Source organism: Mastomys coucha, unplaced genomic scaffold, assembly GCF_008632895.1.
Source record: "Mastomys coucha isolate ucsf_1 unplaced genomic scaffold, UCSF_Mcou_1 pScaffold7, whole genome shotgun sequence".
Classification (NCBI taxonomy): Eukaryota; Metazoa; Chordata; class Mammalia; order Rodentia; family Muridae; genus Mastomys; species Mastomys coucha.
In genome coordinates, this window is record NW_022196913.1 from 93,671,465 (window position 1) to 93,684,733 (window position 13,269).

Consider the following 13,269-nt stretch of genomic DNA (forward strand, 5'->3'; position numbering starts at 1 on the left):
AAAAAAAAAAAAAACCTTGGCTTACGATGCTTTGTTCTGTTACTCTTGGATGGCCATCCTTTCTAATTGAAAGAATAAAATGTTGGGGTCAGGTTATCACTGAGGAAGGAAAATAGGAGAGGCTGGATTTGCAAGAGGATGCTCAAGTCATTTCAGATCTGATAAGTAACAGTCTGGGTTGGAGAATGAACTCTTTAAACATAAACACCTGCTGGCTTGACAGATGGTCATTCTGTCTTCTCCAGGAAGGCTGAGACAATATCGAGAGGAGATGGTTAATCCTATTTGGTGCTTATAAACTAAAGTTTCTGTGAGGGATACGGCAGGGAGAGATGCTTTTGCACGAGCTTTGCCCTTCTCTAGCTCACTTCTGATGCTTTCAACATGTCTCTAGTCACACGCCTTTAAGAGGCCAGTGGGAGTAGGAGTCTCACGCAGGCATCGTATTTGCCTCTCTGCTCAGGTTATGGTGCCCGGAGTGCAGAACAGTCTCCTTCTGAAGACTCTACTTCCAGACACTGAATATAAAGTCACAGTGACCCCCATCTACACCGTTGGAGAAGGCGTCAGCGTCTCTGCTCCTGGGAAGACTCGTAAGTGAATCTTTGTCTCCTTTGACACTTGTCGATCCATCATCTATGATGGGTAAAGTACAGTGCAATGATTAGGACCAGAAAATCTGCCAGAATCTTGTGTGTGGGTGTGGAGCCATGTGCAGTGCAGTTTGGGCAAGCTGTTTAGCGTCAGGAGGGTACAGTTTTATTCTCTTTGAAAGGGGAAGCACAGAGCAGAGCTGAGACTTCAGATTCAACTTGTGATGCATCACACATCCTGGTGACTTGCCAAGGTGGAGTCCTCATGGTCTCGATCTTTCTCCACATTTCATGAGACCACAGCAATCTGACACTCTCTGTTCTTCTTTTCCTTCTCCTCCTCTTGCTTCTCTTCTTCTTCTACTTCTTTGTTTTTCTTCTTTTTTTCCTTTCATAGGTCTAGTTTTATGTTTTTAAATAAGCAGATAGCAAATGTGCTTTCTTTTTATTACAGTTTTGTGAGTTTTAACACATGTATGGATTCGCATAATCATCACCACTAGAGTAGAAAGTAGAAAGCAATGATACCTCCCAAACCTGTCTCATGCTAGCAATACCCTTTGTAGTGTGGTCTTGCTCACATTCCTACCCCCCTGCAACCTCTGTGGCTTTGTTAGTCAGTCAGTCAGTTTGTTGTTGTTGTAACACACTAATTGAGACAATCAACTAAAAAGAGGGAAGGTTCATCCAGTTTGTCCTGCTTGCAGAGTGTTCTGGGACCAGAGTGTAGCATAATTGTCATCAGAGAGACCAGAGAGTAACTAGTGGGTACAGATGCAGAGTCCCACAGCCAGACAAGGTGGAGCTCAGGGAGTCCTATGGAAGATGGGGAGGAAGGATTGGAGGAACCAGAGGGATCAGAGACACCACAAGAACAAAGCCCACCCAATCAACTGACCGGAACTCTGGAGCCCAGAGATCAGGGAACCAGTAGGAGTCTGACCTAGGACTTCTGTATATATGTTATGGCTGAGTAGCTTGGTGTTCTTGTTGGATTCCTAACAGTCGAAGTGGGGGCTGTCTCTGACTTTTTTGCTTACTCTTTGGATCGTGATCTGTCTACTTGCCTTGTAGTTGCCTTGTCCAGCCTTGATGTAATGGTATATGCTTGGTCTTACATTTGTAATGTCATGTTTGGTTGATGTCCCTTGGAGGCCTGGTCTTGTCTGAGGGGAGGCAAGTAGGTGTGGATCTGGAGGGGAGAGGAGGTGGTTGGGAGAGACTGGGGAGAGGGAAGGGAGGGGAAGCTGTATGTAGTTTGGATGTAATATAAAAGAGAAGAATAAAAATTTTAAATAGGGAAGGTTTATTTTCTTGCATTGTTTCGAAATTCTGAGTCTTGGGAGCCTATCTACTAATTTAGGTTTGTATGCCAACCTCTGACAATACTATGTGGTTCCAAGGAGTCATCCTAAGACATTTAAGATGCATTGGTCATAGTTAAATGAGGTGTCAGCACATTTAACTCTTACATGTCTCTTTTGCTATTACTAATATCTATTCTTACATAAAGACTACCCTAGAATTTAGTGGTGATAGGAACATTTCAAACAGTGACTATACTTATTCTGTTTTCTAACATGATGGGCCAAGAAATGAGGGCTTGGCAGATCCCCATATAAGTGATATAAATTATCATTACCTGTTGGTATTCACATTGTAGCTGGGTTGGTCTGAAAACTCCAAGTCAATTTTACTCTGCCTGTCATCTTGGTGAGGACAGCTACAAGGCACAGCTGACTCTCCTCTCACTCCAGAGGCTCTGTGTATTTATCACATGGGGGATCATGCATTGCAAGAGGATAATTTCCAAGAGCTACCACTGCCACATAGTCTGTAGCTAACATAGCCAAAGAATCAAACAGAGCCAGATTCAAACAGAGACTGATGGCTTCCAGTTCGTAATGGAAAGAGGATATAAAAAAAATCTGTGCCCATTTTAATCCATCATAACAAATACATAACAAATAGTTATATGGGATAATGATCAGAGCAGTGTTACTAAGTTTTGTAATTTACTCCTGTATGTGGGTTTTCATGTAAGTCTAAATAAAGAAGGAAGTAGATTTTTTTGAGGGGAAAAAAGCATTTTTTTTATGGCTCCTAAAATACCTTTTATCTGTTTTTTTTTTCCTGCCAAATTAAGAATAGCTGGAAGAGACCTATCTGCTGAACAGCCAGAATTATGAAGGTCAGGTCTAGAAAACTGAAAAGATATTTATAATGCATACTTTTCTGCTTAAACTCCCACTGGAGTGTGAAGATTAGAGGGAGGAATTGCATTGGGTAGTGCTGCCCAAGTGCCCCTCCACAGCCTGGGGTAAAAGCGTTCCCTATTTGAACTGTTCACCTGCTTTTAAATTATAATAATGTAGGGAACACACATTGGGAGACTCAAAGAGAGTGGGAAAAGGGAGTTGGGTGTAGATATAATCAAGACACATTCCATACATGTATAATATTGTTAGGGGATAAAGGCACGAGTACACAGATTTGAAGGTAGAAGAGAGTATCTAATGACGCACACTCTCACTCCCAGTGATAATCACCAGTCACATTGTGTGAGTAGCATCCTCGACATGTGTGTTTTGATGTATGTGGATCACATTGATGCAAAGATAGCAGTTTTTAATAAGTATCATTCAATTTTACTTTTGGTTAAAATTAATTGAAAAGAGACCCATCATACTTTGAATGAATCTCTGGATTTCAGATAAAACTCATTCATCACAAGAGCAACTTTTCACACTTGTATGTTTAAAACACTCACTGACCCCACTGTGAACTTTATTGATGCTTCACTTGAAAATGTGTTTAGCTTTGTGGGGAAATAACCAAAAGGAAACTATACTGAACCTCTTATTTTCCCTCTTCTGTCTGCACAGTACCATCCTCTGGTCCTCAGAACTTAAGGGTCTCAGAAGAATGGTACAACCGGTTGCGCATTACGTGGGACCCACCCTCTGGCCCTGTGAAGGGCTATAGGATTGTCTACAAACCTGTGAGTGGTAAGTCCTTCTCAGAACCCAAGATTCCAAGCATGCATGAGTGCACAAACAAACACACATTCCTTTGTCAGAACATGCAAGTTCTGGGAGGTAGAGGGTTGGAGGGTAGAGAGTAGCTTAGAAGAGTCTGTTCTCTCTTTCCATCGTCTGGGTTCCAAGTGTCAAACTCAACTGGCCAGGCTTGATGGAAAATCTGTGGCGCCATGTCACTGATGCCAAGCATATCTTAAGATCAGTTTTGGCATTATTTCTGTCAGTGTTAGGCTTTATATATTAGACCACTCAGAGTTGCTTTTTTTTTTTTTTTTTTTTTTTTTTTTTTTTTTTTTTTTTTTTTTTTTTTTTTGAGAAGGGCTTTTTAGTACAGTCCATGTTGGGTAGAAATAATTAGAAGGGCAAAATGATGATTTCATATAGAAAACTATATGAACACCAATGAAAGAATAGGTTATCTACTGAGTGTACATTTGCTTGACCTAATCTCATCCCAGACAGGGAACAAGTCTAAGGAAAGCTGGATTCCATGGGAGTAAGGGGAGGTCATAGCTCAATGGATGTGTAAAGCTCTAGACACTTAAAATTCCTACTTTTAATTTTTTTCTTCTGTTTCTTCTTAGATAAGTTGGACAAATTCTATCGACAAACTTTTCTTTCTCCTCATTTAAGAAAGTATACTGTGGGGTAAAACTAAGCAAAGTAAAAAAAACTTCTTCATGAGATACTCTCTCTCTTCTACCTCCCAATCACTGTATACTTAAATGTCTTTATTCCCTGACAATTTATTCCTTTATACATGTATGCAATGTATCTTGATTATATCTATGCTCATCTTCCCTTTCCCACTCCCTTTGGGCCTCCCAATGTGTGTTCCCCACATTATTATAATTTAAAGGCAGATGAACAGTTCAAATAGGGAGAGCTTTTACCCCAGGCAAAAGGCTGTGGAGGGGCACTTGGGCAGCAGTACCTACTGCGATTCCTCCCTCTAACCTTCACACCCTGTGACATTTTAAACAGGAGAATATGCAGATCTTTTCAGTTTTCTAGACCCGACTTAGACTCTGGCTGTTCATCAGAAAGGGCTCCTCCAGCTGTTCTTAATTTGGTGGGAAAAAAGGTTAAAAGATATTTTAGGGGCTGTGAAAAAATTACTTTCTCTCTCTCAAAAACTTGAATGGCTACAGTCTGTCTTGTAGGGCATTGCTATCGCTCTTATTCAAGCCTTCATTCTTCCTCTCCTGCAACCTATCCAGGTCCTGTTGTCATCCAGCCCATGTGATTACAGTAGCCCCACTTCAAGTCTCTCCAGAAAAATGTCCTTAGGAACCATGAAAATAAAATAGTAGGCAAAGACCAAGGCCTGCTCCACACTCATTTTTTCAGATTAATCCAGATTTTCTTTCTTTTATCTGTTTGCCACAGGTCTAAAGTGTACATGCACTTACACAGCGTGTTCTAGATCCTATAAAAATATCTATCATGTTTTCTGAGTACTAAAATCTCTTTTTTATATTAAACTTGTGATTTTCAATTGCTACAGTTTGCCCTCAGTAGAGATAGGTTTGACTGTCACACATTGGGGCATGGAACTTTCCATCTAGTAGATACTGGTAACTATTGTTCAACTCAGTAGTACTTTCCTACCTTAGAATAAATGTCCGTCAGTGTCCAGGATGTCAGTACTAGTGCAGTTGTCCTGGAGAGGCAGCTACATGTGATCACTTGTGTTAGCTTTTTGTAGCATAGGAAAATAGCTACTGTTACAACTCATGAAAACATGTAAACTTGCTGCTAGAATGGGGTTCCTGGAGGAAAGGTATGAGTGCTTAGAAATTATCACTGACTCAAAGCTCTTAAAGAGTAGACACGGAGAAGAAAAGACAGCAGGAAAAAGGCAGAATAGGACTCAGCGCAGACTGTACTTGACACTTAAGACTCCGGCAGGTTGAATGCACTGGAAGACATAATGGCCTCAAAATCCAGCAGAGCTTAGGCCATGGCATAGGAATAGATGGTGCTCCAGTGGTGATATCTACCAAGATCTCCTATGATAAGGTGTGGTCTGGTGTCCAGGATAGAACTTTCTGTCCTTGACATGTGCTAGGGACAAAGCAGCTATGTAAGCAGAGGCAGTCAGGAATTGTGTCTTCAACTAGGCAAGTGCTGACTGCTTCTGATAATATACAAGTCAGAATAAGGTGCTGGGTGGATAGGGAAACGCATCAACATTTTGACTACATACAAGGAATAAAACACTACCAGAGGAAGGACTAACATATAGGTTTTAGAGACAGATGAGAATAGGTTCTAGCCTCAACCTAATTGTTTGCCTGCCGGGGTAAACCTGAGTAACAGTCAAGGGTTGGTTGGGCACAATAGTCTGTAAGAGCCCATGCACGTTGTGACTGTAGTGTATACTCTGTCTCTTTTAGTCCCTGGTCAAACTCTGGAAACTTTCGTGGGTGCTGACATCAACACCATTGTCATGACAAATCTCCTCAGTGGAATGGACTACAATGTGAAGATCTTTGCTTCCCAGGAGGCGGGCTTCAGTGACGCTCTGACCGGCCTCGTGCAAACGCGTAAGCCCAATTGATGTCTGCTTGCTGCAGCCCCATTAGTGGCTTTGTGCTTGGTTCCCCCTGTGACTTGTCTCTCACTGCCCGTTTTCAGTGCAACCACTGGCTTTTCTTCCCTCTGCATTACTCTTTCTGGATGGCATCCTGTGGAGAGAAAGGTGTGGTAGTTTCTCAGGGATGTCCAGAGTCCTAGTTGGCAGGCAGATGCCAGCAGCTGCTTTTCTGATCCACTTGATGGCTGCGAATAGGATTTCCTTCTGGAAAGTCTGTTGGCACTTTTCAAATTAGGTGAATTTTTCCAAATAGCCAATAGTCTGACATGGCCAATGCTAGTTAAAGCTGGGCCAAGGAGAAGTTTGCCTTCTCTCAAAGTACTGCTACTCATCACACACACACACACACACACACACACACACACACACACACACACACACAAAACCAAGTCACACATCATTGATTTTTCCCTCATTGGGTATGGTGATACCTCATCATTTAGAAGGCTGATGTAGGAGAATCAGGGCTACATAAAAAGATCCTATCTTTAAAACCGCAAAACAAACAAAAAATAAGAAATGGAACAAAGTCAGGCGTGGTGGCACACATCTTTAATACCAGCTCCCGGGAAGCAAAAACAAAACAAAACAAAATAAAACAACCATGAACTTATACACACAGCCCCCCGCCCCCAGATGTGTTCTCTGTATTTGAGGACTCCAGGGTGCCTTTTGCCTATGGTCCTGTGCTCTTGACTACTGAGGTGACACTGTTTTGGGTACTAGCACGGTCAATGCTAAGTAAGCTAAGTAGCTAAGTACGCTCCTCTGCTGGGCTGTGACAGCACCTTTCAGCTCCTCCTTGGAGCCTCTGTGCTCAGCATCCCTCCCTTCTCTGTCTCTACCCTTCTGGTTTATGTCTCTACCATTTGCAGTGTCTCTGGACTCATTTTTATCGGCATAGTTTTGTGTACTCCTTTTCTCACTCTATATTTCTTTTTTCTTTTCTTTTCTTCTTCTCACCATTAGTAAGAATGCTGAACATTCCAAACATATTTTTGAAAACAGAGAACATTAAATTGTTTTATACTCTTACCCACTAAGTAGCAGTTAAACAGTTGTTGCTTGTTCGCTTTCTCTCGTGTAAAATACGCCCTCACACAATGAAACATAATTTAAACATGATTGTCTAAAAACAATTTTAGCACGGTTGTTATAATTATTGATTTCCCTTTCTTGTGTGGGGTAGGGAGTATTTCAGTTGGCGTTGGGAAATGAGTCTTCCCCCTCTGCTCCACCAGAGAGGAACAATATAAAGATGTAAATTATGATTAGGAAAGATTAGTTTACTATCTTGAAAACCATAATTATGAAGTAATTTCATTTTATGAGTTAACTAAGAGAGGGTGACATAAAAGAAAAATCATACGGAAGGGAGAGGATATTTGGGAAAAGAGATGTAAATTTTCTGCTTTTGAATCTAAATGATAAACACCTAATGCTTACATTTATATTGTCCTGAAGGAAGCTTTCCATTCGTTCCCCAAAAATGATTCTCCAGGTAGATCAGAATTGTAAGCTGAAGAAACCCAAGTAGTTTCTCTCACATGTGCAAACTCTACAAATTAATTTCAAAATAGGCTCATTCTTATTCAATTGTATTTTTTGTTTTTATTTTCATTGACTATTTTTATCACTACCCATATTTATAAGGTATGCTGTGGGTATTTAATACATGCATCCATCATGACAAGATCTAATTAGGATAATGTGTGTGTGTGTGTGTGTGTGTGTGTGTGTGTGTATGTGTGGTGAGACTATTCAGAATCTGCTGTCCTTTTGGTTTTAAAGCCTGCAGTGCAGGACCTTGCGATCTGTTCAGAGCCTGAGCAGTTTGCAGTGCTCCTGTGCTTTCTGAGGTCCTAGATTTAGGATTAAGTCGTTAACTGAGACCAGATGAGATGCTTTTGAAGAACAAACTATTCCTTACCCAGCTTTGTAGCTTAAAGTAAGTTTTCAAGTTCATGGCTTTATTAAAATGAACTTTGACTTTTTTAAAATGCTTATATTTCATTTTGGTTCTTTTGTTTATTTTAGTAAGAATTAAAACAAATAGACTATAAGTCTTTTTCCTGTTTGTTTATTTTTTACAAAGTTCAAGAAATAAGAATAAAAGCATTTTCCTATGGTTCTATGTCAGACTCCTACCACAGAATAGTGTGAACAGACATGTCTGTTTTACCATGTTATTGATAGTTCTTTTGTCAGCTGCTTTTATTAAAAGTCCTTTTTGTGGATTTGTAAACAAAACAAAACAAAACAAAAAAACCTGCAGTGCATTGTTATAAGCTATAGCAGGCCCACTGTGTGATAGTCCTACTGTGTGATAGTCCTATTATGTGATAGGATACTTGGCTTCATTCCTTTCTCAGTTACTCAGAATAGCAAAGGAGCTCTTCCCTCATCTTCTAGTCTTCCCACTGTCCCCGGCTAACCTGGGAGCTAACCCTTTCTTCTAATTTTATGAAATCACAATGGGATATGTTTTGCCATTTAAAATCATGAATCCTGTCTTTTGAAACAAAGTGCATGAGCCTAGAAGACCTTGAGATGATAACCTGACACAAAGGGGAAAATGTCACTAAACCTTTCACACAGTGCTATGAGACCAGTCTTTGTGAAGCCAGTTTTGTTTGTATAATATGCCCATGTCTACCCAGTTCTTCCCTTTGATTACATCGTGGCTGTTGTTATTCACCTGTAAGTCCATACTGTATTACTCTCTATTGCATGGTCATTGTGGAACAGATGAAGGCACACATCATGAAGAAGCAACTTACATATCGCCCATTCCTTCATTACTTATATATCACCCATTCCTTTATTACTCATTGCATTGTACCCTGTTCCTATGAATGTGTGTGTCCTTTTCATTTGTAAACATGAGACAGCCTGCTTCATGGGTCTTGTTTTGTACACATTTATTTAAGACATAGAGGGCATATCTTCTATTCTTCAGCTTTTTGTGAGTTGGTAAGTTTCCTATTTCTTAGTTTAAAGCTCCAAATGAAAATTTTACCGTAAATTACTTTCAGAACTGGGTACAATTTGTGGCATTGTACGTAGTGTGACATGGTTTTGTTTCTGTTTTGTTACAGTGTTCTTGGGTGTGACAGATCTCCAAGCCAATCAGGTTGAAATGACAAGCTTGTGTGCTCGTTGGCAAATACATCGCCATGCCACAGCCTACAGGATAGTTCTAGAATCCCTTCAGGGTAAGTACAATTTTGTGAAGTTCGTGCATGCCTGCTTCTATGCAAATCATCTTGGAAAGTCGCATTAGACTAGGGCCGTCGTCTGCAAGCTGTAATGTTCGGGGCTCAGAAGGGCAGCATGTGACATCAGACTTACTAAACGTAACCCATGACCTTTCCCCATTTGTTTTTGTTTGTTTGTTTGTTTGTTTGTTTGTTTTTGTTGTTTTTGTTTTTCGAGATAAGGTTTTTCTGTGTAGCCCTGGGTGTCCTGGAACTCACTCTGTAGACCAGGCTGGCCTTGAACTCAGAAATCTGCCTGCCTCTGCCTCCCAAGTGCTGGGATTAAAGGCATGCAGATGTAACCATAGCATTGCTTACTACGGTTTTATGAGGTATATGCTGAGAAAATGCATGTAGAAGCTTATCTATCAATGCTTTGCACCCAGCAAGCTCCTAAACAATGCAGTCTGCTGTTGGTCTAAGGAACCAAATAACCAGTACTAGCATACACTCAAATTGCATGGTGCCAGCACTGTGTCATCCACTCCATGGTGACCAGCTTCAAACAGCATGTTTTTCTGTGTGTTTCTCTGTCTTGGTAGCAACTTGTGAACACATTCTTACTCAGGAGGAGGCATCTTGTATCCATATCTGTTGGGGTTTGGTCTGACATAAATAGGAGTTCAAAATAGAATGAACAGTAAAGACAAGAAAAATATTAAAAAAGATATATGTTTCATGGTTGTGTGAAATATGAGTTATGGGTGTTTAAGCTAAAAGAGATGAAAGATATGCTTACTATGAGTAGACCAGCAGTGACAGAATTTGAGTTATATTTCATATCTATGATAATACTTAATATAGAAGGGTTAATATTTACTGGCATTTGTTAGGCTTAAAGATACTAAGCTTAATGATCACACTCCCAGACTGTCCTGCAATAATTTGACCCTTATATATGTTTTAAGAACCTATGAAGAAAGTATGAGTTACTCTGTTTTGGAAAAACATTTAACCATTTGGGTTGACAACAGTATGTATGAAAATCAGTGTAATCAATGGAACTACTATTTAGAGGTATTTTTATTCAAGATTTTTAGCACAATATCTATGCAGAGACGCACTGGGATGCTTTATCAGAAGACATGATTAGTGTGTATAACTGTTGATCTCTAGTCCCAAACCACAGCGAGTTCTTTCCTAACCCGAGACCTTTGGTGGCTACAGAATGAATCAAAGGGTGTAGGTCTTTCACACTCCCTCAGAATTACCTTCAGGCTGCAAGAAGCTTTTCAAACTGAATCGCTATCGTCTTGAAGAGAATGGACAGGAGTGTTGTTTCATTTACTTCCCATCAACGTTTGTAGCTGAGGGACTCCGGAGCTGAATGAACTCTGTTGTCTCTCATCCGACCGTGTTCATTAGCAACAGATTCTAATCTAGAGCTGCTGAAAGGAAAGTTTGGCCAGGGAGATGTGGGAGGAGCTGTGGAAAAGCATTTCTGATATTTTATTTTATTATTTATTTATTTTTATTTTTTGGTGTTTTTATTTATTTATTTATTTTATTGTTTTTTATTTATTTACATTTCAAATGTTATCCCACTTCCCAGTTTCCCCTCTGCAAACTTCCTATTCCATTCCCCCCCTCCTGCTTCTATGAGGGAGCTCCCCTACCCATCCACCCATCCACTCCCGCCTCACTGCCCTAGCATTGCCCTACACTGGGGCATCAAGCTTACACAGGACCAAGGGCCTCCCCTTCCATTGATGCCAGATAAGACAATCATCTACTATATATGGGTCCTTTCATGTGTACTCTTTGGTTGGTGGTTTAGTCCTGGGAGCTCTGGGAGGTCCGGTTATTTGATATTGTTGTTCTTCCTATGGGTTTGCAATCCCCTTCAGCTCCTTCAGTCCTTCCCCTAACTCTTCCACTGGTGTCTTCGTGCTCAGTCTGATGGTTGGCTGCAACCATCTGCCTTTGTATTGTTCAGGCTCTGTCAGAGCCTCTCAGGAGACAGCTATACCAGGCTCCTGTCAGCAAGCACTTCTTGGCATTAGCAATAATGTCTGGGTTTGGTGTCTGTAGATGGGATGGATCCCTAGGTGAGGCAGTCTCTGAATGGACTTTCCTTCAGTCTCTGCTCCACACTTTGTCCCTGCATTTCCTTTAGACAGGAGCAATTCTGGATTAACATTTTTGAAGGTGGGTTGGTGATCTGGGAGCTTCTCACAGCCCAGGTCTCTGGGACATTTCTGGTATTTTAACTGATAGAATTTAGTTCAAAGGCTTGGGCTGCTTCTTCAGAGGGAGAAGAGTGGAGTGGGGCTCCTTCACCTTACAGAGAAATGTGATTGCTGCTCTGATTCATTGGTAAGTTCTGATGGTAAGATGCCCATCATTCCAGTGGGAGGATGAGAGCCACGTGACATACTTCTCTGGCTACATTCTTCTGCCTCTTCTGCCTCTGCAGATCTCTCTCTCTCCCTTGCCACCAGCCAAAGGAGCTATCAGGCAGTAAATGGGCCTTGATTCTTCCTTGTGTTATACAAAAGTTAGATAGGTTGACGTACTGCTGAATGCCTCAGTCAAATTTCTATTGTTGGGTGAGTAAATATAATTTTTCCCTCATATATTCCCCATAGACTGACCATATCCACCTTTATTCTGATGTGAAGTTAGTGGACATGTCCCCGCTGTAACCTCTGATTCTCATCATCTTTCTTCTCTGATCTTCAGTTTTGCCAAAAGTTACCTCATTTGAAATTATTAACTGTGACAATTACCTACACATTTATAAGCAAACGATCCAGGCTGCACCATCCAAACTTGTTTATTACACTTATAGAAACATGAATAAAGGGAGTTAAGCAAAAGAATCAGTTATTGGCTTATACATTGAGAGGCTTACCCGTGCCCAACTTCAGGCACCTCTGGATCCAGGAGTTTGAACAGAGTTCTTGAGATGGAGTCTTGCTCCTTCCTTCCATTCTGCTTTTCATACTCGGTCAGGCTCTATGATGGGGCTCCAGTCAGATTCAGAGTGACGTCCCTCCAGTTTCTGGCTTCGTGGGTGAAAAGAGAAGTTTCTTTCTCAATATTTCCAGCAGAAGTCCAGAAACTGAGTCATGTTGGTCTGGTTTGATCACAGACCTCTAAATCTGTCATTGAGTGCACAGGAATGAAATAAACAGACTGGTTGGACCCGGTTAATTTCCCTGTGTCTGGTGGCAATGGCCAGGAGCAGCAGGGTGGTATTTAATGCTGTCCAGATTATAAGTACCAAGAGGGGGAAGGCTGGATCCAAAGGAAAAAAAGGATGGGATTCAAGGCTGGCAAACACAAGACATCTGCTTGTGTAAATATTAGGACATTTTTTATGACTAAGAGAGGGGAAAAGATCAGCAGAAGGACAAGGACCATACGGGAAAAGACTGAAAAAAAACTTGCCAGTTAGCCATTTGCCAAAGTCAGGCTTTGGTTAATTCTGGCAAGTGAGGTCAAAGTGAGAGACTTAGTTGGTCTTGCTAATCTCTGTCTCTCTGTCTGTCTCTCTCTCTCTCTCCCTCCCTCCCTCTCTCTCTTCACCCTCCTGTTTCTATCTGTTTTTAAGCTGATGTGGCAGCTAAGGTTTGATGCAGCATTTCTCTTTGAGTTCCTGTTGTAAAGGCCTAGATACTGTGTCTCTTTGTTAATTTGCTTGGTGAATTAGCCTCTGCATGTGGCTCTCAGCAGCCACTCAAGACACCATTTTTGAACCAAGATGGTGATGTCATTATTGATGCAATAACAATCCAGAATGTAGGTAGGTTACCTTGTTTTTTTGTTTTTTTTTT

The 13,269-nt window shown here is 41.0% G+C and overlaps 1 protein-coding gene across 3 annotated transcripts in view; it reads left to right on the forward strand.

Moving 5' to 3' along the window:
• Col14a1 (collagen type XIV alpha 1 chain) overlaps nt 1–13,269 on the forward strand; it is a 224,054-nt gene that overhangs the window by 119,948 nt on the left and 90,837 nt on the right. For all 3 annotated transcript variants that reach the window (XM_031359565.1, XM_031359566.1, XM_031359567.1), the window contains exons 20-23: nt 464–593; nt 3,479–3,601; nt 6,034–6,183; nt 9,332–9,448. In XM_031359565.1, the coding sequence (XP_031215425.1) occupies nt 464–593; nt 3,479–3,601; nt 6,034–6,183; nt 9,332–9,448 (520 nt within the window). The remainder of the gene's footprint in view (nt 1–463; nt 594–3,478; nt 3,602–6,033; nt 6,184–9,331; nt 9,449–13,269) is intronic.